A 25,243-nucleotide genomic window follows, 5' to 3' on the forward strand; every position below is an offset into this window, starting at 1 on the left:
TTGGGTGTATTGTGGGCTTTTAGTGAATGTGGGTTTGGGTTATTGTTCAGTTATGGGTTAAAGCAAGTAGTAGAGATTGATATGCAATGAGAATGTAATATTTCATGATGATTCGGCTGTCGCATACGGTCCGACATGTATCAACAGCCCAGTGGAAATCATAGCATGTACTTGCCTAGATCTAGAGTCAGAGATACATGTCATAGATGGATAGTTGAGCCATCAGTTGAAATTCAGTCTATGAACGCCATGTTGTAGATCTACGAGCCCATAACTATGTACATTTGCACTCCATTGCAATGAAATATATCAACAACATTCATAACCTCGTGACCTCATCCTGAACAGTAACCTACCAACTAAATGATTCCTCCACATATCGTATCCGCCTATATCCCCGTCTCATAGCCAAATGCACCGCCGCACGCGCTTCATCCGCCAACGCGGAAGGCCCACATACCAGTACCACAGCAGATGATTCACTGAGCTGGGCTTCGTGCGCGTGGTCAAGCACGAGTGATTCTAGATTGGGCCGACCGGGAAGGAAATTGATGTTCCCAGAGCCTCCCTTCCAAAGATGGTCGCGGCTACTTCGTCGGTCTGTATCTGTATCGCTTCCGTCGTCGTCGTCGTCGTCGTCGTCGTCGCCGTGACCGACAGATCTGGGGGGAGCGGGAGTTGAAGACGAAGTGCAATAAAACTCCGCCCGGAAATCATCCCTCGCCAACGCAGGCGCTAATTCTTTCCCTGCCACCTGCTGCGCGAATGCTTCTTGGCGGGTTACCCAGATCAGACGCATATCCTTTGTCTGTGTTGTGTTGCTGTCCTTTCTACTCAACGAGGGAAGCTGCTCTGATTCGGTAGATGACCGCACCATATGATCCTGGATATACGGTACCGCGGCTGCTATGCCCGTTCCTCCCGCTATAAGTAGGACAGATTCGTAGCTCCACAGTGGAAAGTGGTTACCGTACGGCCCTTCGAGGAGGACGGTTGTGGTGGTGGTTAGATCGGTGGAGTTGATGCATTGCTGGCGAAGGGAGCGGGTCCAGCCGTCGTACGGACGAATCCAGAAGATGAATTTGGGGATTTGCTGCTGGACATGGCGGTTGTGACTGTGCTTTTGTGGGTGCTTCAGTTGTGTTTCGTCGGGGGTGGCTGTGCCTGGTGAGGATGGGTCGGAGAGGAGGGGCACTTGAGTGACGTCTATGTCTACTTCGTTGTCTTTTGTTGAGACGAATTGAGGTTCATGAGTGTCGTAAGACCATGCGCCGAGGGTGAATGGGTGGCTTTCCCAACCGGTTAGTCGGAAGGGCTGATAGAGATAGTAGAAGTCTCCCGGAGAGGGGCGGATGTGAGCTGATCCCGGGGTCACTTCTAGACGAATGACGTCGGATGATGGGTCGTAGGTTGCTGTGCTGCGCGTATACTGGACGCCTTTTCCGGCGTTGGCTCGCACGTGGATGTTGCAGTAGATGAGGCGGATTAGGCGCAGGGATCGGTCGACGATCCAGATGGCTACTGCTGGCCAAAGGTAGTTCCAGTAGTCGTGGCCTTCGAAGATGATTGTGTGGCTAGGACGGTGGTTAGTGGATGTTGATGAGCAAAGGTAAGGGGGAACTGACTAGAAGCAACCGAATAGAACAGCAATGGAAAAGAGGATGTGTAGTAGTAGAAATGTTTCGTATAACCGGTGGCGGAACCATTGCACGGCAAAGGGAAGAATGGCGACCATCACGACGGTTGCCTACAAATCGTTAGTCTTGAACAAACAGTGGTTTGGGTGAAGCCGTACCAGTGTTCCCCAGATTAGATACGGCTTGTGGAGCTTCCTGATCACGTTGCCTTCTTTAATGTTGTCAGTAATATGCCCGAGACCATATCGATGTGAGTAGCATACTTTGGTACATGATGACAAGGTAGATGAGGGTATGTGCGACAGCCTGGACAGTAGCAATCCACGCAACATGTCGATGAAACAAGTTGAACGTCCCAAAGCTCCATCCTGTCGCCCAAATGAAGATGTTGTTGCGTCCGGCAAAGAGCCACACTAGCGGGAGATTGGCGAAAGACAAGACACCCGTTCGGTCAGCGGCATAGCGCATAATCTGATCTGGTATGGAGGGCCAACTGGATACCGTCAGTTATGACGCATCGTGTACATATATTGAGGAACGTACTAGAGATTTCCCTCGACTGGCCGGTACTCCAATGTGCAGACGACGACGCTCAACACCCAGAACAATAAAACGGTCACTGCTTCAATGCGTGTAGGAAACGTCCACCAAAGCAGCTTCCGCCGTGGCGATGACAATGGGGCCGGTACCACTAGATGAGTTTGCAACCAGTGATACGTCCCATCTAGCGGTATCCATAGCCATCTCACACGAGATCGCGCCCACTGTCCTGCCCGAATGTCTAGCGCGTGGAAGATGTGTCGCACGAGACGATGAAAGATGCCAACAGCGAGAACGAGGGCCCAAAATGCATATCCTAATAGGCTATTTCGGTCAGTATCACTGTTGCGCATGACGGAGCATTGCTCTCTTACCCGAATGCATTGTGCGACCAAACCTCGAATTGCCAAGTATCCTGCGCAGATGATGGTTAGAAGAGTGGTTGTAATCATCACTAAGAACATACAATCGTGTCAAAGGTCCGACGATAGAAGGTCGGAGAGATGAGAACTGCAGTAGGGATGCGCTGCGACTTTGGAATCTGCCCATATTCAACGACAGGCATGCGACTGAGCGCATCGTGGGTGAGATTCTCGGCCACCTGCTCTCGAGGCAACAATTCGACCTTGCCATATTCCAGGCAGTAGCCCTGCAACTGAGCGAATCCGGCGGCTTGCTCCTCCTCCGTACAGTAAACATCCGCCGAGGCATATGTGGAAGTCACTTTCAGCCGGTTCTGACAGCGCGCCTCCCAGGCTCCTTGGGTCGGGTCGCCGGAAAAAGAGAGATAACCCAGGGCGGTGTACACCGCCGTCACGCATCCCTCGTCGGTTGGCGGCCGACCGGCGCAGGCCAGCCCCAAGTATACCAGGAGGAGAAGCCAGCTGGTGGACAGCATGGCATCGAGGATCCAGATGGGGTGAGTGATGATTGAAGAGGGGAAAGACAAGCAGAGTCACGAAGCTCGGAGATGGCTGAGTGCGAGTGGGGCGTGACCGAGTCGCCCGTACCCTCCGACCGAGTCCGGCCGGGGGCGAAGTCTGAGACCCACGTGGTCCTGAGAGATGGAATGTATGGTACAGGAGCAAAGCCCGGTGCCTTGACTAGCGAAGCATAGTCTCAATGTTCCATTGTGATAACCAATATCTACACGGAACCTCGAAATGAACTCGGAGGAATACTCCCGAACGGGACAGTCGGACATACATGAGCACAGTTGAAGCCAGGGACCTCGTGATCATCGGGATGGGGCCTATCTAATCTGATCGCACCATCTGATAGCGCCCGAGCTATGATTCGCTACATTACATCCAGGCAGCATCCCTTCTGCCTCAGGCTGGAACACGTAATACGGTAGAAATAATTGGGAGTCTGTTCAGTTCCAACGGTAAAAGTTTGAATCACTAGTCCCCACTACATGATACTATTAGGATATAACGGAGAATAGATGACGTTTATTATATTTGTATATGATCTATACGACATTATCAAGCGTATCTCCAGGCCGTGCCAAAGAATGTAGCGCAAAACGAAGGGTAGGCTACGTCGGCTACCAATACAGATGAGAAGCAAATACTAGCATTAAAGCGCAGCGTAAACCATGTAGCGCGCGACGTCGCAAGTGCGCCTATGGGAAGCAGGCAACACATGAGATAAACGAGCTACTACCAAGGCAAGACCACCCGGGAAAATTCGTGACCCTCTTTAGGCTGCCTCGGCGCTCTCTGAACGACCTCAATACCGGCTCTTCAGGATGTTGTCGTTCGCATCATCTTCTCGGCGGTACTGACCAGATGTTCGGCTCCTTCCCAGCGGGGGCTTCTGCTGGCCTATCTTAACAGTACTGGTAGGCTCATTCTTGAAAGATTGAACTTTGCTTTGATAATAGGCGTTTGAGGTCTGCTGGTATATAAGGCGACAGGATCTATAGACTACATCCAGAAATGTCTGGTTGTAGTTCTTGCCTACCAGACACTCAAAGGCTGACTTGGCCCACGCCTCCTCACCAGGATAAATAAAAACTGGAGGTGACAACTGCTTGTGATCACCAACGAAGAGCACCCGGGCGTCCGCCCTGAGTTGGCCAAGGACGCTGAAGAGTTCCGGATCACGGAAAAAACTAGCCTTGTTTGGGGTCTCTTAGCGGCGCAAGCTCCCATGCTGGCCCTTGTTGCTCATCCCGCTCAAGATTGGACAGACTGGAGTCAACCGGGAGGAAACTAAGAAGTCCATATGTCTTATTCAGGCTTCGCTTTCGAGATATTATAAATCTTCAAGAATGAATAATTGCGTAGCATGTGATGAAACCACGCCGAAGCAGCCTATATCGTCTTGCTGAAGCATAGCTACTGACAGCTTCACTGGTGTTGCTGATAGTGTGGAGGGCATAGGTACAAGATTGTGCGATGCTATATAGTCTGTTTGAGGATAGTCTCAAACCCAATTTATACCTCTCATATATTCATTGAAAGCCGGGGATTTGATATGAGGAGGCGCTTTCAATTAGGACTATACACCTGCCAACGGTCTCCGCTGCATAGCTGGAACTTGGTCATCTAGTCTGTTGTTTTAGACCGCGGACTAAGGTAATTCTTTATATATTATGGGGATCTATTTCGCCATGTCTCTGTTTTTTATTTGAGAAGAAGTGATATATTTGATTTGATGTGCTTCGCAGAGGCCTGACAATAATTGAAGTGTCTCTATATGTCCTGCCTTAGAGGGTATAGGCGATCGTGGAATATGGTAAGAAGCAGAATTCCGAAAGATGATGGCCTTTAATAGAAAGCCATGATGGTGAAGATGATGACCGTTGATGAATGACAGATAGTCACCTGGAAGGTTCAATACTAAATTGGGAATGGCCAGATTCACGGAATGATACTAACAAGTCTCACGGAGATCCTAGAGCTGCAATTACTATTCAATACGACCACCATAAACCATTTGACTGGCCATCTTCATTCATCTACATCTCTATAACCTCAAGAGTCCATGAAGCCTAGTATACTACTGCATCACAACCTTGAATCCCTCAAAACCCGGCAACGCCCTTCTAATCTCCCCCTTGTACATCGGAATCCCACCCGTATAATTCAACTGCTCAAACGGCTTCCCCGGAAATGTCCCTCCCATATACGTCGACCGCGTGGTAGGCAACAACGTCAAATTCGACAGCTCCTCAATCCGATGCTTCCAGCTATGAATAGCCGATAAAGTCGGCTCTACTGATTTAATCCCCTTCCGCTCCATCGTCCGAATCGCATCAATGATCCATCTCCCTTGGAGCTCGATCGTGGTTGGCCCATTAGATAATGCCGTTGTTGCTTGCGGTCCATACGTAAAGAAGAGGTTTGGGTACCCGTGAATAGCGAGTCCGAGGTACGTATGTACTGCCGCGGCCCATTCATCTTTCAGATACGTGCCATTCGTACTGCGCAGACCCAAATTGGTGAGTCCGCCAGTGGAGACATCAAACCCGGTCGCGACACAGATCACGTCGAACTCGTGCTCCGTGCCATCAGTCATACGGATACCCTTTTCGGTGAACGAATCGATGGCGTTGTTGCGCACGTCAACGATATCCACATTCGGCCGATTGAATTGGTCATAGTAGTCCAGTTCCAGGCTCGGTCGCTTGACACCCCACGGGTGTGGTGGCTCCAACGGGGCCAGCAGGTCGCGGCTAATCGGGTCGTCAATACGAGCGCGCACTTTGCGTGCCCAGAAGTCATAGATCACCCTGCTGGCTTTGGCGTCGAAGAGATAGTCACCGTAGGAGCCGACCCAGTATCGGAACCCACCTTTCTCCCAGAGGCCCTCGAGGAATGCTTCGCGCTCTTTCTCGTCCTCGTCGAAGACTCCTCGCTCGATGAAGTCGTAGGTGAACCCGCCGAATGATGTTTCCCGTAGTCGGAATAACTCCGGGTACAGGGGCTTCAGGCGCTCTTGCTCTTCGACGGTGAGAGGTCGCTTGCGCATCGGGATGGCGAGGTTAGGTGTGCGCTGGAACACCTTGAGGGAGCTGGCGACGGGGCCCAGGGCTTGAGTCAGTTGGACACCGGACGCGCCGGTGCCGATCACGGCGCATCGCTTGCCTTGGAAGTCAACTCCTTCTTCGGGCCAAGATGCAGAGTGGTGGATGTCTCCACGGAAGGAGTCCATGCCTGGCCATTCAGGGACGTGTCGCTTGGCGGCAAATCCGGTCGCGACAATGAAGTATTTTGCGGATGCGTGACGACCATCAGCTGTGGTGATATTCCATCGTCCAGCTGTGGGATTAAACTCTGCCGATACTACGACCGTATTGAAAGAGCAGTCCTTTTTTATTTCGAGGACGGTCTCGACGTGCTCGAAATACCGGCGTATCTCGTCGTAGGCGGGATAGTTGGTGGACCAGGTCCAATTGACCCATGTTTCCGGGATAGAAAATTGATACTCAGGCACTTCAGAGTCCACGCGAGCCCCGGGGTAGCGATTCCACTGCCATGTGCCTCCAAGGTTTGGGGCAGCGTCGAAGATGACAGTCTTGAGTCCCAGCTTTCTCAATTCATGTAGACAGTAGATGCCGCTGAATCCGGCTCCTACAATGAGGACATCTAACGACAGGCTGTTGCCATTAGGGCTTTCGGGGCGTAGAGCGCTTGAGTCCTGCTGGGAGTCAGAAGGCATTGTTGCGATGCATAATAGAAATATCTCATCGTGGTCTTGGAGAAAGAGGGGAAAGGAATTTATAAATAGGGTCAGCAGGGCAACCGTGGACCTCCGGGCTAGAACCCCGCAACTGTCGGGGAGAAGAATCTCAACCATTCGTATTCATGCCGGCATGCTGACCCTGGCTAGTCGCTGCGCTTTCTACTGGTGATAACCCCGCTCCGGGATGCGCGCCACGTTACACTTACGGCAGGGGGGGTTTTTGTGGCGGTTATCAGGGCATCAAGTGGGCGATTGGATGACATCCCTTGGTTTACAAGTGCTCGTGGTACGCCGAGACAATGTGCAACAATTAATGACCCGGAACGCCCGCTTGATCATTTGAGGCGAGCTTCTCCCGAGACAGAAGACACATAAGCAGCAGTATATCAGATCGCCCGAGCGGGCTGCTCACATTTATGCTAACATTCAATCATGATCATCTTGGTTATCTTAGATAGAGAACTCCCCCGTCAATGGCAAATCGCGGCTCGACCGTCCCACGTACACTTGATACGTGCCCGACTGCAGCTGCCACTGCTGCGCTTCCACGTTCCAAGTGCTCAAGTCGCGCCGATTCAGCGAGAAGCTCACCTGGGCTGTCTCGCCCGCGGAGAGAAGCACCTTGTCGAACCCACGCAGCTGACGGACCGGCCCATTGGGTATCCCCACATACAGCTGGGCCACCTCCGCCCCGTCAACCGATCCACTGTTCTGCACCTCGGCCGTCACTGTGACCAACTTATCCCACAGTCGAGGGTTTCCTCCTTCTTGAATAGTGGCCGACGGTGGATACTCGGAGGTCGTCTCGTTGGTCTTTTCGATGCTCAGCCCCGAATAATCAAAGGTGGTGTACGAAAGGCCAAATCCGAACTCAAATTGCGGGGTGATGTTATCCTTGTCAAATGCCCGGTAGTCGATATAAACTCCCTCGGAGAAGTCTGACTGGGGGAATAGGCCATAAGGCGTCTGTGGTTCCGATGGATGCAGCAAGGAGCCATAATCCGAGGCTTGCTTGGCGATGGTGTATGGAAGCTTGCCCGAGGGGTTGGCCCGCCCGTAGAGAATATCTACCAAGGCATGTCCGGTGTCCTGACCTGGCAGGTGTGCCAGGACGACGGCAGTGACATTCTCATGATCAATCCAATTGTACACCAAGCGAATGCCAGCGTTGTGGACGACGACAATGGTGTTGTTACACTTGTTTGCCACATTTGTGACCAGGGTGTCGCTGTAGTCGTCCGTCAATGCGGAGCGGTCATACCCTTCCGTGGCATAGCTGTTGATGAAGACGAGGCATGCCTCAGAAGTGGGATCCACCTCTGGATCTTGAGCACTGACGTCCCACAGCACGGATGTGCCGTCTTCGTAGGCCTGCTGTTGAATGGCATTGAGTGGCGCAATGACATATGCCGGTGAGTTCGATCCTGAGCCACCGCCCACCCAGAGAGTGTAATTTTGGAAGAGAGGACTGATACTCAAAATGGTAGAATCAAGGTCAAAAGAATCAATGACCTTGGCATCATAACCAAAGACAGACACTAGCTGGGGTGTTTGAAGAGGGAGAGCATTATTGGTATTCTTCACCAAGACGTGCCCCTCAATTGCGCTCTCCAAAAGCGTGCTCTTCTCGTCGGGATCCGTTCCAACAACAGCCTGGTGCTCCGACTGGGCGCTTGCTGGCATACCAACGCCAGGGGTGGGAAAGTCCGTGTCTTGGTTCAACTGATACCACGTTGCGATAATCCTGATTCGATCAGCTTAGCCGTACTGGAAAAGTAAGCTACGAAGCTCACCTAGTCGCCATATCGTCCAGTCTTGATGCCTCCATCGTGCCATTGGATATAGCGGTGGTGAGGTTGGACCCCCAGAGCGTCGTTTCAGGCATTACCATGTCCAAACCGGCATTGGCCGAGGCGATTCCACCATGCTGGGCTCCCCAGTCGGTAATCACGTAACCTAGGATATTCAGAGACCGTTGTGTAGAGACCGTGTTGGAAAATCTCACCTTGGAAACCCAACTCTGTCTTCAGTAGTCCGTTAAGTGTCTTGCTGTTCTGGCAAGCGTAAGAGTTGTTGATCCGCTCATATGAGCACATAATGGCAACACTTCCCGCCAGGACGGCATCCTGGAAAGGCCACAAGTAGAGCTCGTGGATTGTCTTGTCATCGATGTTAGACGAGACGGCAGCCACGTCAACACCATTAACCGTTCCCGGGTTTCGGTTTGTCTCTTGCTCGTTGCCGATGTAATGCTATTGAACCATAAGCCATACTGTGCGCGCTCAATGAATGACTAGTTCTCACCTTCGTTGAGACACCAACACCAGAGGACTGTACTCCCTGCACTGTTTCGTATACAAGTGCTCCGGTGAGGTAGGGGTCATTCGAGAACCCTTCCCAGTTGCGGCCGCCCTCTGCCACCCGACCAAGAGGGCCAACAACAGGACCGAGAAGAAGGTTCACTCCTTTCCGGTGAAACTCTTGGCCCATGTACTTGGCCCTGTCTCGGGCAAGGGTTCGATTCCAACTGCATCAGTATGTTAGCTTTAGAAACAGTAGAGACGTTCGTTGACATAAATGTTACCTGGCACCGACGTGAATACCGCTAGACCAACCGTTGACATAGTCTGTTCCCCGCTGCGAAAATTAGACATATCCAGTCTTGTATGAAGGCCATACGTACCAGGCCATTGCTTGCATCGCTGACACAAAGACCGGGAAAGTTGAGGCGCGGGATCTCAGCAATAAAGCCCGAGCAGCCAGTCTTGGAGCTTACTCCTGCCGTGAGGTTGACCTTTTCGTCGTCCGTCAATTGAGCGACGAAGGCCTTAGCCTTTTCATAGGCGGAAGCCCATGACCCAGTACCCGTTCCCTCGGCTTTGGCCAGGCGTTAGTGAAGGCTGTGCCTGGAAAGGGGAAACACCACGTACGAGACGGATAGACTGCGGGAGACTGTCCATAGAAGTAAGTGTCGCTAGTGATGTTCTGTGACGGAGCAGCGCTGGAGAGCGCGAGGCTCCCAAGCAAGCTGAGAAGTGCACTGATGCTGTGCATTTTGGCGATGCTGTCTTGACTGCTGCCAGGTCATGTTGCACACCGGCCACATGGTGGTATTTAAATGCCACTTTCCCCTCACATTTGCATGGGTGACATTGAATGTATCATTGTGAATGTGTAGTTGCGGTGCCCATACTTGCGGGATTTCCAGACTAGCGGATAAACATCGGGCAAAAGAATACAAATGGTGTGTGATTAGACCATGTCATGCGAGGTGCAAATGGGAAGAGGAGGAGTATAGAAGCCTTTTCGGGGTAACATTAGGCGAGCCGTCTCTTCTCCTCCACTTCCGGCAGCGTAGAGGGATAGAAATGCCGCTGTAGGAGTCCCACAATTTCTAACAAGTCCCCACCTGCAGTGGAGTAAATCCGGGGAAATGCAGGGTATGACTCGTCATATAGGGTAAGAACATGCCCCGGTTAGGGTACGGGGCGAAAGAGAGAGCGTACTGTGCAGAGCTGCGCGTGGATGAGGCGAATCAAGATTTCTCTTTCTCCATACAACATCCGGCTTGGCTTAGGCACTTAGGCTATTATACTTTCCGGTCGTCTGACCGCAGGAATATGGCATGGCGTCATCCATGAGGCCTGGTAGGTCCGAGTGTGCTTGGTCTCCTGTTGTTCCTACTAAGAGCCAATCAGCTGCTGGGCATCACGATTTAGGTTCAACGCTTGTTATATGCGATCGGGCCCCGGAAGATAATCGACGAGCCCTATTCTTCGGGTCGCTGGCCTAGAGAGGACGGTTCATGCCGCACCAAGGATTGGAAGTGCTCCCACTCTCTCATCGGCCCAGAAAATCGGCACTTGTGTCTACAAAACGCAGCGATGAGTGGAGGATGAAGCACCCCGAGACGAGCGCGTGGCATCGGATGGTGTGTGATGGAATCAAGTCCGTTCGAGGCATCATCCGCCTAGACCGGGTTGCAAGGTGACCGAGCGGGGTAGTCAAGAAGAGCACATCATCAGTGATGATGCAGAGGGTTTAAGAAAAACAAAGATAACGTTGTGTGCCCATTGAGGGGAAGATGATGATATTGCCTATACTTCAGGCGTAGCGGAGCGGCAGTATCGCTATCGTAACCAAGGGTTGACGGATAGAGGGTACTACTACTAGTAGTATAGGGTTCGTCATTGTATATACACGTCTATGTAACGTAACTCCCGGCCGCGCCGGCCACCCGCCCGCACCGGCCACCCACCTACTACACACCCAACGCAAGCAAGAATGAAGCTATTCAAACAACATTATTATTAGCAAAGCCTATATATTATTACTTATTACGGAGATTTGAACACTGATTTCTTTTGTGGCTAATTATATAGTATTTACTGCAGCGGGGAGGTGCTCCACGCTGATCTAATAATAAAATCCATTGTATGAGGCATTCTTTTTCATTAGAAGTCAATTTCTGAGCGCTATTAGGAGTCTCTTGAACAAATGGAGTGCCGTATAGTTAATCTTGTAGAATAGAGTATAGGACAGTTAAAAAGCATGTAATACCGTGAATACTGTCAATTTGATGCTTCTTTATAGCTTTAATAGTAAGTAGAATCCTGCCCTCCTGCTCCGCTGCATCTTTTGATGCTTTAGACTGTTTTGGTGGCATGGTTAGTGGTTGAATAGCTTCAAGTAGAGAGGAGGGGGGAGGGTGTTTGTATGTAGGAACGCGTTGGGTGTGTAGTAGGTGGGTGGCCGGCGCGGCCGGGAGTTACGTTAATTGAAAACACATTATGACGTCGCATTCACTGTACAGCTTCTTTCTTTTGCTTGCTCCTTCTTCCTTTGCCTCCTGCCCCATCCCCTCGCCTAACAACACAACCTTAGCCCGTCGACCACCTTTACCATCACCATCACCATGTCAGACAACACCGCTTCAGTAGAACCATCCTTCGGTTACCGCCTTACTGGCCTGGGCACGGTGATATTGACAGTTCGCCTTCTTTCTGAACTTCTTACAATACCTCCATCCGAAGTGGAAACTCACCTTGTTACCGACACTGAGACTGTTCAAAAGACTCTGCTTGAATCCGACAGGTTGAGACATTTGATCAGGCATGGAGCGATCCCAGTGTTCCCTATTGACATTGGCCTGCCTCATCGTCGCCCTCGTCAAGATCCCGACCATATTGATGGGCTTCCCACACGCTCATTCCTATCATCCTTATGAACCCGTTTCAAACCGCCTATCGTTTACAACAAACTCTATTTCTACCACGACATTTCGCACAGAATTGCCCGAACCTACTGTTATCAGCCAGCAAGACCAATACTTTGCGTCCGGCATCGATATTTACCATCCGACCCTAGAGACATTAGAAGAGGGGACATGTTCAAACACGGTACCTCCCTGGGCAAGCGTCAGCGAACTGTGCGGCCGAATTGTGCCAACCCAGTTACTTCTACCACCGGCAGCATCATCCATCTCTCCCCGTTGCAATACCTATAGATTTGCAAACGCAGTTTTCTCGATCTGTAATACGGACACCGCACACCACCATCGCTTCACCGCTCAGAGAAGAACTTGTTATCGAATCTATAACGAATGCCGTTATAGGAATAAAGGAGGATACGTGGAGTACAGAGGACCGGACGGAGTATCTTCACTTTACCAAGATGTTGATATTTCCTGGCCTCTGATGTATGCAGCTGGCATCGGGAAAATGTTGTGACATGTTCCATCATCGGAAGATGGGCACTAGTTTGGCTTAGCTTTACCTACACCGGTCCCATTTGTTAGATGTCTTTGGACCTTTCATTGGATAGTTTAATCCCGTGCGAGTCCCAAAAAGGGAATAGTGTGGCGGTCACGGCAGACTTTCTTGTTCTTGTTCTTGTTCTTCCTCGTCCACTTTCTTCTCTCTTTCTCTCTCCTTTCTCTCACACACACTCTCTTTTTCTTTTAGCTTCCATCCTCTCTTGCTTAGAAATGCTTACCAAGTATTCCGCCGTAGCTGATACCCCCATGTCTTTTGCTCATAACCATGTGGGACGACCCCGGCATCCCTCCTGCTGTCATCGAAATCCGGGGCATCCCCGGACCCACCAGCGCTGCCCAATCTACTACTAATGGAAAAGATTGACGATGCCCTGCAGTGACCTGGGTGGAAAACATATTATTGCGGAGATGCGGGGGGACGGCATGATGGAATGTTACTCATGCCTCCATAAGCAGTGGGTCTCCGTCTCCATGTGTTTTGTCCCCCTAGTTGTCCCTCTCCACAATTTGCAGGGATAGGAAAACATGGTCAGATGCACGCGGTGATATCACTCCTTCTTAGTGCTTCTATCACCTCTTAACGGTGCTACTGTGCCTCCTATGCGCAAAATGTGGTAATAATACGTGGTGGGGACCACAATGAACAATATCCGCGGCCATCCAGCGAGGTAACCCCGCTCACACCCGCGCTTCCTTCTCCGCATGACTGCCATAGCCATGCCACACCTCGCCGGCAATGCGGCTTTGCAGGTTCCGCTCTTCATCAATGAGTTCGTCACCGAATGCCGCGGCAACTTGCTCCAACGACTTGTTTGATGTCTCTGGAACGAGGAAGAATGAAAATACGGCAGCAGCCACACAGAAAATCCCAAAGAAGAGATACGTCTCCCATCCGAGCTTAAGGAGCATCTCCGGCACGACAACCCCGATAATGAAGTTGGCCAACCAAATCATCCCCGTAGCGGCACCAACTCCCTTGGCACGTTTGGAGCTAGGAAACACCTCCGCAGGAAGGACCCATGCCAATGGCCCGTACGAGACGCTGTAGGAGAGCACATATAGGTCTGTCACCCGTGTCAGTGGTCACTGCGCAGAAGCCTTCGAGGCTGAGAGCTTACAAATCAGGGCCACACAGAACCACCCCACTGCCTGATATGAAGCCCAATCGCTACTGAATCGGTTCATTAACCCCGCCATTACGAGATGCGGGATTGCCATGGCTATTCCACCGTAGATGGCCAGTTTACGCCGCCCCACTTTATCCAGATACAGCATCATCGGAACGCCTCCGACGAATTGACAGACATTGACCATTCCTGAGAGAATCAGTGAATTATTGTCGCTCTGTCCCAGGGCTTCGAAGAATGTGGGCGCATAATACACAAAAGCGTTGACCCCCGAAAACTATATCGGTCAGGAGTTGAAGGCATGGGGAAGTACCATCGCAATCAGTGGGCCCCATACCTGCTGAAAGAACGGAATGGCCAAGGCAACAAGAGTCCTCCTGAGGTATCTTGGTCGAAAGAGATCGACCCACTGTTTAAAGCCGACAAGGAGCGGGTGACAAGCGTGGTCAGGATAGTCCCTTTCGAGGAGCGCCTGCTGGAATCGGACCTCCGACAAAATTCCCTTCCATTCCAATTGCACCTTCTCCTCTTGCGGCGACCGTTTGCGCAATTTCGCCAAACAGCTGAGAGAGTCCTGATCCCGACCTCTCATCGCCAGCCAGCGGGGCGAGAAGGGAAATAGATGGATGCCTATGCCCACAACAAGGGCCGGAAATATCTGGAGGAGAAACGGGAGCCGGAACGCCCAATCACTGGGGATGGATCTATAACCACGTCAGCCTTTCGCTTAAAGAGACGTTCGACACTTGTTGTTCCAATGTACCTTGTTCCATAAGTGATCCAGTACGATATAATTGCTCCGATGACGATGCTGATTGCCTCCAGAACCAAGAATGATCCACGCCATGCAGGGGGGGAGATCTCGGATATATACAATGGAGCACCCATTGCCAAGGTGCCGACGCCAATCCCCCCAATAAATCGACCGGCCACGATTGTAGCATAATTCTGCGCGGCTGTTTGAATGGTGGCACCTATTACGAAAAAGAATGTGGCCACAGTCAATCCCCATTTTCGAGATATCCAATCGGCGACGGCGGGAAAGAACAGGCAACCGATGAAAGCCCCCAATTCCAGCATCCCAGTCATAAGTCCCACATTGAAACCATAGTGTGCATGGTCCGGGGACGTTTCGGGAAATTGCTGTCGGAATTGGGACATGACGAGAATGATCGATATGACACCCTGATCTAGAACATGTTAATTGGGACCTAGTGTAGGTGGACAAAGGACATACCGTAGCCAAATGAGAAACCACCGAATGATGCCAACAACGCAGCACCGAATACGTAGGGGTTGTGGATGAGGTCCCTAAGCTTCCCGGCGTCATACTTCACTTCCGAGGATAGAAGAGCAAGCGCACTGGTGTCGGCATGTTCATCGTGGACTGCCGAACTCTTGTCGAGTTCTTCGGGGTGTTCCTTCTTGGTCATTGGAAAATTTGTGCTATTGAGAAAGCTCCTCCTGTCAAGAATGAAATAAATACGTGCTCCACGGCAGAAGGATGACTTCTGAGAGTTTATATACGTAACAGGTCCGGATAGTAGTTATGGGTATAATCCTCGTGAGCCGCCTCCTCGATGCCAGCAATTGAGACGCCGCCCCGCACCTGGGGTGTCGATCCGGGGGGGCATCATTGATTGGACCTCGCTGGAGGTTTGCGGGGAGCAACCTATGGTTTGTCTTGTCTCCATTGGCAATGCTTCCCACTTGACAAACGGACCATCTTGCCTTGTTCGCTGTTCGCCGAATGCAGCAATACTTCCCCATGAGGTAATGCTGCCAAACATCGGATCGGCCAATTAACAGCGCGGTTTGCAACTGTGGTGGAGCCCGACTTGGCGTCACTGACAAGTCAGGCATGGAGTCATGATGGATGCTTTCATCTCTTCTTCAACTAACCTACCAATTTTGTCAGGCCAATTGGGTCACCAGCCTGCGTAGTTTGTATTGGAGGTTCCCCCAGATTGCCTTTGATGAGTTATCTGGGTCCGAGATCATATTCATGCACTATGCTCTCTCACTTGCCTGGTTTCGACCTCTGTATATTCCCCAGATTGTCGTAAATTATCTCGTACGCCAGAGGTTTATCGGCAAGATGATTGCAGATATACTCGCTTCTCGGAAGATGGGTGGTCAGACATTGTTGATGAGGCTCACGTATGGAATGACTAGTATCCCTGTGTAAACAAGAACCCAGCGAAATTTTGACGAGAGCAGCCTTACTTAATTTGATCCCCAGACTGAGAAGTTAAATCCAGTCCTTGTCGTTGCCCACCCTGCTAGGTATCTAATCCGTGGTGGCTAGGACACTAGTCGCCCTGGCACTTGCCCTTGGGTAGCCCGGTAGTCCATCACATGTTGAAAACTGGTATATTTTGCTGATCTCAAAAGTGGATTGTATCGTACTCAATTTTGAGATATCGTCCTGTACCTCTTTCATCCGTTGTGCCAGACAGCAGATTGAGGTAGGCCGTCGGTCAGTACCAGCAACTCTAGCAAGGCTGAGAACCTTGAACATGTAATGTAGACTGTAGTACCAAGAATATCTGTTATGTTCTTGGGAGGCAGTGGACGAATGTCAGTGATGCTCATGTTCAAGTTACAGATTGCGACTAAATTGACTGATGATGCAGTACTACTACTAATTAGTATGCATTCAGTAGCAGTTACTGGCAGCATTATCCAATAGTATATATATTCCTAAGGGGGGTTCCTTACAGTCCTCATGTGACGCACAAAGCTCGTGCTTGTGACTTATGACATGACGGTCAAGAAATGAAGACATCTCATCTTGTCGAGGATGTCCAGGGGCTTCACAGATGATCGGTACTTAGTATGAAATGATACTATAACGACTAAGCCACCCCGTCCCGGCTGCTCGGAGGTATTTCCATTCCGCTGAGTCATCACCCATCTCCTGCTCCCCGGCCTCTATTCTATTCTTAGTATCTGGTTTGTTTTTCCATGTCTCTCCCCTGGGATGACTTGATTCATTGATCCATCTGAGACCTAGTATAAGACCTGCCACTCCCCGGAGTGGGGGTTCTCCGCTGAGTCAACATGATCGGCTTTATTGATGCGCGCAGCCCGCAACTCGGCAATGCTTCGCCTACCTATAAAGTTAGCCATGGCGCCTCAACAGTTGTATTTGCTAATAAAATGCAGAGAAGCACTTTCTTGAAGCATAGCAGAAGTTTGTCTAACAGTACCGGATTGTGATATTTGCCTCTCTATACAGAGTGTTGGAAGTTCAGAGCTCCCTCCATGTCTCTTCCGAAGACTCTCCACTTCCCCGAGAGGCCGCAGTTCTCGGCTTTTATGAAGCCATGTCGGGTTGAGGGCGAGGTGAACAATCTAGAGGTCTATGGAAATATTCCAAATGATATCGACGGCACATTCTTTCGGGTAATGCCTGATCCCCAGATGCCACCCTTCATCGAAGATGATCCAGTTTGTATTCACTTTCCCATTGGTATGCTGTACCGGATGTGCTAAAAGAACTAGTGGTTCAATGGCGATGGGAATGTTAGCGCCTTTCGGATAAAGAATGGCTCCGTATCGTGGCAGCAGAAGTTCGTACGTACCGAGAAATTCGTGCGCGAAAGAGAAGCAGGGAAAGCCCTTCTTGGTATGCCGGTTCTCAATTATTGTCTACTGGGCTTCGCTAACCGGTACAGGAAAATATCGGAATAAGTTCACGGATGCCGTCCGGTTCAAGATCCGTAGCACAGCAAACACCAACATTGTCTTCTTCAATGGGCAGCTGTTGGCCCTAAAGGAGGACTCCCCACCATATGCGATAGACCCTCTTACCCTAGAGACAAAAGGTCTGTACGACTTTGAGGGACAAATTCCAAGTGTCACTTTCACGGCACATCCCAAATTTGACCCCGCAACCGGCGAAATGGTCTGTTTCGGCTATGAGGCAAAGGGTGATGGCACACCAGATGTTTGTTACTACCAGGTCAGGCCGGATGGGTCTTTCTCCGACATCTGCTGGTTTGTGGCGCCTGTTTGTGCCATGATACATGACTTTGCGGTGACCGAGAATTGGGTGAGTGTCAAGCCAATTAGATCTCGATAAAAGACTTACACCACTAGGTGCTCTTCCCGCTTATTCCCCAATTATGCGACATCGATCGCCTCAAGGCAGGCGGGGAACACTGGCAATGGAGTCCCGAGACCCCTTTGTATATTGGCGTCATCCCTCGACGAGGACCAAAGTCTGGAGACATTAAGGTGGCTGCCATTCGATGCAACTCTTCATACAGCGCACTGACTTATAACAGTGGCTCCGATGGGACAATTCCTTTCCTGGACATACTCTCAACGCGTACGAAGACCACGATGGGCACGTTATATTCGACCTCGGTATCAGCAAACAGAACGTATTTTTTTGGTGGCCAGACAGCAAGGGGTCAGCACCCGAGCCCAGCACAATCACGTCGCAATTAATGCGATTCACAATCGACCCGAACACAACAAGTGAAATACTGCCTGACCCCGAGGTCCTCCATACCGGCAATAGCGAATTCTACAGAATAGACGATCGCTACGCCACACAAAAGCATCAACACTGCTTCTTTGATCTCATGGACCCCTCCCTGGGCACTGACTTTGAAAAAATAGGGCCTCGTCTCGGTGGCGGGTACCCTCTATATAATGCTTTAGCTCATGTGGATTTACATACTGGGATCTCAGAGATCTACTTCCCTGGTCGGACACATCTGGTGCAAGAACCGGTTTTCATTCCAAAGGCAGGGTCTTCTATCGAAGGAGACGGATACCTCATGGCTCTGGTTAATAACTACGAGTCGATGACAAGCGAGCTGCATCTGTTGGATTTGACGGATTTCAGCAAGGCCAGGGCGGTTATTCCTCTGCCGGTTCGGCTTCGGCCCGGTCTGCATGGAAATTGGGTCGATAGTAGTGATATGCAGTCTGTATAAGTTGTGAATTATTGTGATTCGCATGGGAGATGAGAGGGTGGAGAACGTTATCTACTTGCTTTATGTCGCCAAATTATACTGCGGTCCGATGCAACTGCTACGTTCATACTATGCGGAATGAATAAATCCCGATTAAGTCATTGATAGGCTTCTTTTAGCGGAGCTGGGACCCCGCCTAATATATAAGGCGAAATGATAGAAGCACGGAATAGCAACAACCCGAGTACTACCGCTGTCAGATATATACAAATTCCTCGCAGCCAGCTGGTTCACTCCGCAATACCCCTTCGCCAGATCTTCATCGGCATTTCGCCCGGATTCAAATTGCCTCATGGCGAGATATGTTCCACTCCGGAGAAGGCAGCACAAAGTCATACCGATGCACCACAGACGCCAACACATCCGTCTGCTCTGGATGGGAGCTTGTGGTTGCCAAAGCATATGATCAAGAAGTCGGCCACCCAAACAAAGATTCTATTGGCCCAGATAGATTCAGTTGCTATGTCGCAAAGACTATAGTTATTGCTCGAGCAAATAGGGAACGCAAATGGGCGCTGGTGCAGAAGAGCACTCCAATTTTCTTTGAGTAAAGCACTGAGGCAGGCTGAATGATGAAGGGAGAGGGACGGTGTACAGTGAACGTGGGGATTTGGACGAAGGGCCCTGGATATTCTGGTATATATAGAAAGCCTTTATCCCTTGTGTATTAACGATGAACTTGATAGCATTGAAATATGTATCAGAGTGACCTATCGAGGGGTCTGTAGCTGAAGTTAGCCTTTCAATTAATCATCACTCAGCCTTATAGCAGCAATGAAGGGTATCAAATGGTAAGTACCCTCAATTTGCTCGTAGAAGCGTAGAATAGTCGTCGCCGTCAGAACATCCTCATTATATTCCTCACGGGGGTCATTCGATATCTCAAGCAAGTACGAAATGCAAATACTGTGATACAGGATAGCTGCTTCAGTGCTCAGACGTAATGAGACAGCGTAAGCCAGGTTTACTCCTTTCCCTCTTCTGCACGAGGCAAGCCGAGTCAAATGCCTGGCTGATGCTGTGAACCCGGCGTAGGATAGAAATGGGAAAACATCGCTCGTTCGGGGACGACTAGGGAAAAATGACGGTTGCAATCGCTGGTTTCAAACTCCTTTCATGTCAGAAGAGGCACTTAGGGGGTCTATTGACAAACCTACCTACTGAGCAAGGTTTTCCGTAAAGTGTCGAATCAAGCAGGACTCCTCTCAGCTGAGATAGGCAGTGACTGATTCGGTGTCGGGCAAGCCATGTAATGGCCCAGTGGATATCGGCCCGTTCAAATTCACCAGCTGGATCGGGAAACGCCTTGTGAGGTTCATTTGCTACTCCTAAGTTACTGGTGTCCGCTAGGACTGGCGTAGTGGGCGACTTGGGATCCTCTTGTTGGGGACTGCTCGCCTCGGGGCCAGAGCCATGAAGATTATTTCGACATTCGTCTTGCTGGCAAGAACTGGTACTCAAACTACCATGAGCAGTAGGTTTTTCTCCGCCCTCAATAGTGCGTGAATTTATTGTCGGAGTTGTTGATGCCTCGGGACGCGTATGAACCTGTTTCACGCGTGGAGTCATGTCGACATACGTCAACCGACCTAGAGGATGAGCAGGCAGTCAGAATAGGGATAGCGCATATACAATGTGATGTGGCTCACTAACACTTGCTGCTGGAGCCAACCCATGTGTGATCAGATGAAAAATCGTATGCCTGTTTTGGACGAGTCGTCGGTCGAAAACGAAGCACCAAGGCGACACGGTTGCACGATGCTCCAGTCCATTTGCAAGATTTGCATGGTGTATCGCCGCTGCCTATTGCGCTTAGATGTTAGTTCAGCCGGATTTCCAACTGTGTGAAGCCATAAAGGTCCCCACAGCGAATATGATGATCTTCCACGGTGTTAGCAGGTAAACAATCACCGTTTGGAATGGGATTGAAGGAACGTACCTCTGCACCTTGCACAGGACTTGACTGTGTTGTCCGCGACTTCATCATAACCTCAAGCTTACCAATCAACAGAGGGCAAGGGTAGCTGTCAATTGGCCGATAGACTGGAAATCCAAAGAAAGCTTGGGGGAATGCGGAGAAAGAGGAGACCCTTGCCTGATCGGGCCAGGTGATGCGGGGAACCTGCCTGAGATGTAAGGCATGATGGAGGCATTCAGGCACCAGGAAAATATCACGTGTGATACACGATACTATAGGATATGGACTAAGAGCTGCTTTGACGTCAGTCATGATATGTTGACTTTAGATAACATTGAGTTGTCATGGTTTGAGAACATGGAAATGCAGGACGACCATACATGTAGAGTCCGGCCAGTCTGGAAATAAAGCTCAGGTATCTTTCATAACAAGGCTGCCCTTGGCTTGCTTTGCACACCATGAACCGCTACTAACACCTAGCCATGTCAAAGTATATCTCATATTTACCTCTCTCAATAGCCTAAGAGATCTCTGAAGTGAATAAAGTGTGAAAACGAGCCCACCGACCAGCTGGTGACGAATTCAGCAGATACGGCGACTAACACCAGTTTCCATTACCAGATCTCTCGTTTGCTTCTCGCTCTTCACATCTAGACTCTCTTCTCTAACAGTCGCCCTGGTAGCAGTGTGATTGTTATCCAAATCTGACCAGTAACACAACCCTACTTTCCCGAAAAGCCCTCGCCCTTCCACTCATATACTCCTTTCCTTTCATCTGTCTATCCTCACTCACAGCTTCGGATCCTCCACTATACTCCTCACCTCTTCACCCATCACTAGCTACTTCCACACCATTCTACTACTGCGTACAGTTCAGCCACGGTACCAAGATGATCTGGTCATCGGAAGCAGACGCCAAGGTAAGCCAGTTACCCTCACATAATGTGTGCCACGGTTATATACAAGGCTAACTTTTCAAGCTCTTCGTGGGTGTCTTGAATCAGTTGCGCGGAAAGTTGAAGCTCGACTATCAAGAACTAGCTACGCATATGGGCGGAGGTACTTTCTGCCCTTTCTCAGTTTTAAATGAAGGATATATACTGACCAACATAGATTGCACCTCCTGCGCCGTTGAGCAGCGCATGATACGGCTCAGGAAGCAGGCAGCCAGCGCATCCCCAGCAGCGTCCACTGGCACTGGTGGTGGAACTGCTAATACCACCCCGACTACAACCCCAAGGAAGCGTAAGGGAGATGGTCTAGCCACCCCTGCGAAGAAGAAGACCAAGACAGTTGCTGCTGCGTCTGCCAAATCGGAGGTCAAGAAGGATGATGCCACTACCGTCAATGAGGATGGAAAGGCTGAAATCAAGGTCAAGCCAGAAATTAAGAATGAGCCTATGGAATGATGGTCTGCTAAGGCTCGGCCGTTATCTATGTCTTCCTATGGATGTCTGGGCGACGGCATTTTGTATTGATCTACATACGGGGACAGGAGAATGCTGGTGGGATAGACCTTGCTTGATGGATGGAGATAGTAGCAATAGGAAGATATAAGCACTGCATCATACGATTAAGTGATTCCACGATTAATTTACTTCCGTCGCCATGTAAAGACATCAAAAACGACCTAGGATAAACAAATTATCTCTATGGACAGTCAGCCTGTAGGTCAAGACGGGATTATAACCCACAGCCATGACACCCTAGTTCTTGTCCTTCGCTGCAGACGAGATATGAGCCTCAACACCAGAATCGTCCGATACCTCCTCCTCCTTGACCATCTTCTTTGTCTGGCGATTCTTCTTAGGGGTCGGTGTGGTAGGCCCATCCTCTGACACCTCCTCTTCCTTAACCTTCTTGGTTAGGCGTCTCTTCTTGGGGGTTGGTGTAGCAGAGCTATCATCGGCAGGGCGCTTCCCATTCATACTGAATGAAATACCGGACTTGATCCCCTTGCGATATTTGGCTAGGTGCTCCTTCAGGGCCTTTGCCGTGGGTTTATCATCACCGGCTGTTGCAGTTAGCATCCATTGTTTCCTGATATTTGTTCATATGAGGGCAGAAGGTGAAATGGACTTACGCCAGCCTTCGGCAATCTTGTCCAAATCTAGAGTCAGAGTCTGGGTTTCAAAAATGGTCCGCCATAGCTGGTGTTTCCTGGGTTAGGTAAAGTGATGATTGGGTATCTGTTCAGGGACACGGTACCAGTTCCTCATTTTCTGGGGTCCAACGCATGGTTGATGGCCGATTGGCTCGGATGTGATGTAAGGGGAGAGCTTGAGGTGAGGAGTATCAGAAGTTATAGAGTGCGAGGTAGTTTAAGTGTAGCCGGAGCGGAGAAAGTCTTGAGACAAGATATAGGAGCTATTCTGTGTTCCAGCTGAGACGCACCAAGGCGAACCAGCCTTTGGTAGAGGTGGTTCGGCGATCAAGTGTTTGTTGTGCAATGAGATAGTATTCTGACGCAGCAGCGCAAGAAAGACGGGCCATTAAGATGTGCGAGTTTAGTATTCACTAGCTAGCAGTCACTGTTTCGTTTCCCGGGCAAGCCAGAAACAGCTGTGCAAAAGTAGACAAGGCAATCGATTCTCTGTGAAAGAGAGACATGGTAGGCGTATGCGGGATAACAGAGACACCAGATATATCAGCTCATAGGGTAGCATATCCATTCGGATCTCGACACTGTATAGTACTACATGAGAACTAACGTGAGACACTTCAAAAACACGTGCCAGATGATGGGAAGGTAAGGGTTGTCGTTTTGTCCGTTGAGATGACCGCCATTATCAGTGTGTCCCAGACATGCTGCACGGTGGAATAATCAAACCCAATGTTGAGTACATGGCATGCAAAGGACTACGTTACTCATACAAAACAATGGCGACTTGATTGACAAGGCGAACATTGCAATAGACGTCGGTAGTGTCATTAGTTGTATAGCAAGCCATCATTCAGTTTGGTTATTTTCTCGGGTGCAAAGTAAGGCTTAGTTAGGTCAAGGTGAACTAGTAGCCTTAGGCCCAGTTTTGTTAAGAACTGGCTATAATAGCGTGATGTTATTGAGCAAGGGTGAGTTGCAAATCGATCGAGATTCGAGAATCTGCCCGAGATCTAAGTTACTGACTAACAAAAGGGTGATTGATTGGCCCGTCGCTGACCTAAAAAGGAAAGGCGCGCTGCAAGTGCCAGGCATGCAGGCATCCATGGTTTTATGCACGCCTCGAAAGGTGCCAAAAAGTATATCCCCCTGTCCTCTCACCACCATCTTGTCAGTAGTATCGTCCGGATTTTGCTAATTCTTGCAAGATTTTAGGCTGTTAATAATATTCGCGCATGGTCTGACAAAGCTTCCTATCATCCCAATCACACCAACAAGTTAGTTTCATCCTTGGTGGGAATCGCGGGACTAGTGCGTGGATAGCCGCAATAACGACCACAATGCTAGTGCCTTGAGGTGGAGAGGTAAATCGGGATGACCCAGCCATTCGAAAACTCATCATTTGCGTTAAGTTGGCTTTGGTCCTGATTACCCCGCTACGCCTATTTGTTGCAAACTTTGCTTCTTCGCTTTCCCCTCTCAATTTCAAGCAGTCCAATATCCACCATGGCCTCTTCCACCGTTGTCCTTGTCCCTGGTGCCTGGCATCAGCCGTCCTGCATGCGCCAGCTGCAGGATGAACTGACAGGCCGGGGGCTAAACGCCATCACTGTTGCTCACCCGTCCATTGGCAACACCTCACACCCGCTGAAGACCTTGGTGGATGACAGGGCGAGTCTGCATGCCGTCATCGAGGAACTCGCTGATAACGGCCATTACGTGACTGTGGTAGCTCACTCTTATGGAGGTGCAGTTACCTCGGGCGCATCTGAAGGGTTGGGCGTCGCCGAGCGACGTGCGGCTGGCAAGCCAGGTGGGGTCGTTATGATCGTATACCTTGCAGCCTTTGTAGTCCCTAAAGGCCAAACGATTCTCGGTTATTTCGGTGGTGTTGCCCCATCCTTCTGGGAAATTAAGGTTGGTGCTGTCAAGTTAATTGAGCCATTCTGCGTGATCGATTCTGAATAGTTGTTGGACCAGGGTGACTTTATCTATGCCAACAATCCGACCATCAGCGATCCGGCCAACCTCTTCTACAATGACCTCCCCAGCGACGTCCAGGATTATTGGATCTCTCAGCTCCTCCCCATAACAGCGGGGTGTTCCCAAGTACCCAACACTTACGAGCCGTGGAAGTATATTCCATGCACATATATCAAAGCCAAGCAGGACCAAGCTCTGTCACTGGAGATGCAGGAGAACATGATCGCCACAATGGAATCCGTTACGACCCGGACCCTGGACTCTTCTCATTCGCCTTTTTTGAGCATGCCCCGTGATGTCGCCGAGCTGGTCCAAAACTCGGTTGAGGAGGGACTGGAAAAAGCCACTGGTTTTGGTATTTCCACCGCATGATTTGTGTTAAAATCTGTTTTGAATGGCACTTCTTTCTATGCACACTTCGAAATTGTATCATCAGCTTGAACCATGTTATAAAATATATCCACTATGATCATCC

The 25,243-nt window shown here is 50.2% G+C and overlaps 10 protein-coding genes across 10 annotated transcripts; 3 read left to right on the plus strand and 7 right to left on the minus strand.

Annotated features, from left to right (window-relative positions):
- Window positions 1-102: 102 nt before the first annotated feature.
- Window positions 103-3,075, minus strand: BO79DRAFT_247023 (ferric reductase family protein; the record flags this gene model as incomplete). The annotated part of the gene is made up of 8 exons (XM_025685618.1): window positions 103-175; window positions 357-1,574; window positions 1,626-1,747; window positions 1,796-1,848; window positions 1,901-2,130; window positions 2,181-2,501; window positions 2,552-2,592; window positions 2,644-3,075. The coding sequence occupies 8 exons, from the start codon at window positions 3,073-3,075 to the stop codon at window positions 103-105; spliced, it is 2,490 nt and encodes an 829-aa protein (XP_025537180.1).
- A 2,055-nt stretch (window positions 3,076-5,130) lies between these two features.
- Window positions 5,131-6,855, minus strand: BO79DRAFT_210432 (flavin-containing monooxygenase). The gene has a single exon (XM_025682803.1). It carries the CDS (start codon window positions 6,846-6,848, stop codon window positions 5,187-5,189), a length of 1,662 nt encoding a protein of 553 aa, XP_025537181.1. The 5' UTR covers window positions 6,849-6,855; the 3' UTR covers window positions 5,131-5,186.
- Window positions 6,856-7,322: 467 nt separating this feature from the next.
- BO79DRAFT_199561 (beta-glucosidase) lies at window positions 7,323-9,926 on the minus strand (the record flags this gene model as incomplete). The annotated part of the gene is made up of 7 exons (XM_025681426.1): window positions 7,323-8,616; window positions 8,666-8,828; window positions 8,878-9,124; window positions 9,177-9,399; window positions 9,457-9,509; window positions 9,556-9,749; window positions 9,803-9,926. 7 exons carry the CDS (start codon window positions 9,924-9,926, stop codon window positions 7,323-7,325), a joined length of 2,298 nt encoding a protein of 765 aa, XP_025537182.1.
- A 1,842-nt stretch (window positions 9,927-11,768) lies between these two features.
- Window positions 11,769-12,244, minus strand: BO79DRAFT_210433 (uncharacterized protein). The gene has a single exon (XM_025682804.1). It carries the CDS (start codon window positions 12,028-12,030, stop codon window positions 11,806-11,808), a length of 225 nt encoding a protein of 74 aa, XP_025537183.1. The 5' UTR covers window positions 12,031-12,244; the 3' UTR covers window positions 11,769-11,805.
- A 1,082-nt stretch (window positions 12,245-13,326) lies between these two features.
- On the minus strand, window positions 13,327-15,208 carry BO79DRAFT_153861 (sugar transporter; the record flags this gene model as incomplete). The annotated part of the gene is made up of 5 exons (XM_025678731.1): window positions 13,327-13,712; window positions 13,767-14,052; window positions 14,113-14,479; window positions 14,539-14,965; window positions 15,013-15,208. 5 exons carry the CDS (start codon window positions 15,206-15,208, stop codon window positions 13,327-13,329), a joined length of 1,662 nt encoding a protein of 553 aa, XP_025537184.1.
- A 1,579-nt stretch (window positions 15,209-16,787) lies between these two features.
- Window positions 16,788-18,727, plus strand: BO79DRAFT_271036 (carotenoid oxygenase family protein; the record flags this gene model as incomplete). Its single annotated transcript, XM_025687328.1, has 5 exons — window positions 16,788-17,228; window positions 17,283-17,406; window positions 17,456-17,832; window positions 17,880-18,017; window positions 18,068-18,727. The coding sequence occupies exons 1-5, from the start codon at window positions 17,043-17,045 to the stop codon at window positions 18,725-18,727; spliced, it is 1,485 nt and encodes a 494-aa protein (XP_025537185.1). The 5' UTR covers window positions 16,788-17,042.
- Window positions 18,728-19,512: 785 nt separating this feature from the next.
- On the minus strand, window positions 19,513-20,996 carry BO79DRAFT_220030 (uncharacterized protein; the record flags this gene model as incomplete). Its single annotated transcript, XM_025683474.1, has 4 exons — window positions 19,513-19,672; window positions 19,920-20,355; window positions 20,416-20,569; window positions 20,706-20,996. The coding sequence occupies 4 exons, from the start codon at window positions 20,994-20,996 to the stop codon at window positions 19,513-19,515; spliced, it is 1,041 nt and encodes a 346-aa protein (XP_025537186.1).
- A 578-nt stretch (window positions 20,997-21,574) lies between these two features.
- On the plus strand, window positions 21,575-22,093 carry BO79DRAFT_220031 (uncharacterized protein; the record flags this gene model as incomplete). The annotated part of the gene is made up of 3 exons (XM_025683475.1): window positions 21,575-21,604; window positions 21,665-21,743; window positions 21,798-22,093. The coding sequence occupies 3 exons, from the start codon at window positions 21,575-21,577 to the stop codon at window positions 22,091-22,093; spliced, it is 405 nt and encodes a 134-aa protein (XP_025537187.1).
- Window positions 22,094-22,390: 297 nt separating this feature from the next.
- Window positions 22,391-22,922, minus strand: BO79DRAFT_153690 (uncharacterized protein; the record flags this gene model as incomplete). The annotated part of the gene is made up of 3 exons (XM_025678723.1): window positions 22,391-22,698; window positions 22,768-22,834; window positions 22,893-22,922. The coding sequence occupies 3 exons, from the start codon at window positions 22,920-22,922 to the stop codon at window positions 22,391-22,393; spliced, it is 405 nt and encodes a 134-aa protein (XP_025537188.1).
- A 1,369-nt stretch (window positions 22,923-24,291) lies between these two features.
- On the plus strand, window positions 24,292-25,140 carry BO79DRAFT_271040 (alpha/beta hydrolase; the record flags this gene model as incomplete). The annotated part of the gene is made up of 2 exons (XM_025687329.1): window positions 24,292-24,702; window positions 24,766-25,140. The coding sequence occupies 2 exons, from the start codon at window positions 24,292-24,294 to the stop codon at window positions 25,138-25,140; spliced, it is 786 nt and encodes a 261-aa protein (XP_025537189.1).
- Window positions 25,141-25,243: the final 103 nt, after the last annotated feature.

The sequence above is a fragment of the Aspergillus costaricaensis genome (genome assembly GCF_003184835.1).
Source record: "Aspergillus costaricaensis CBS 115574 unplaced genomic scaffold BO79scaffold_26, whole genome shotgun sequence".
Classification (NCBI taxonomy): Eukaryota; Fungi; Ascomycota; class Eurotiomycetes; order Eurotiales; family Aspergillaceae; genus Aspergillus; species Aspergillus costaricensis.

Coding starts and splice junctions, on each gene's coding strand:
- BO79DRAFT_210432 (XM_025682803.1), bottom strand. CDS start 6,848: ATGCCTTCTGACTCCCAGCAGGACTCAAGCGCTCTACGCCCCGAAAGC.
- BO79DRAFT_210433 (XM_025682804.1), bottom strand. CDS start 12,030: ATGAGGCAGGCCAATGTCAATAGGGAACACTGGGATCGCTCCATGCCT.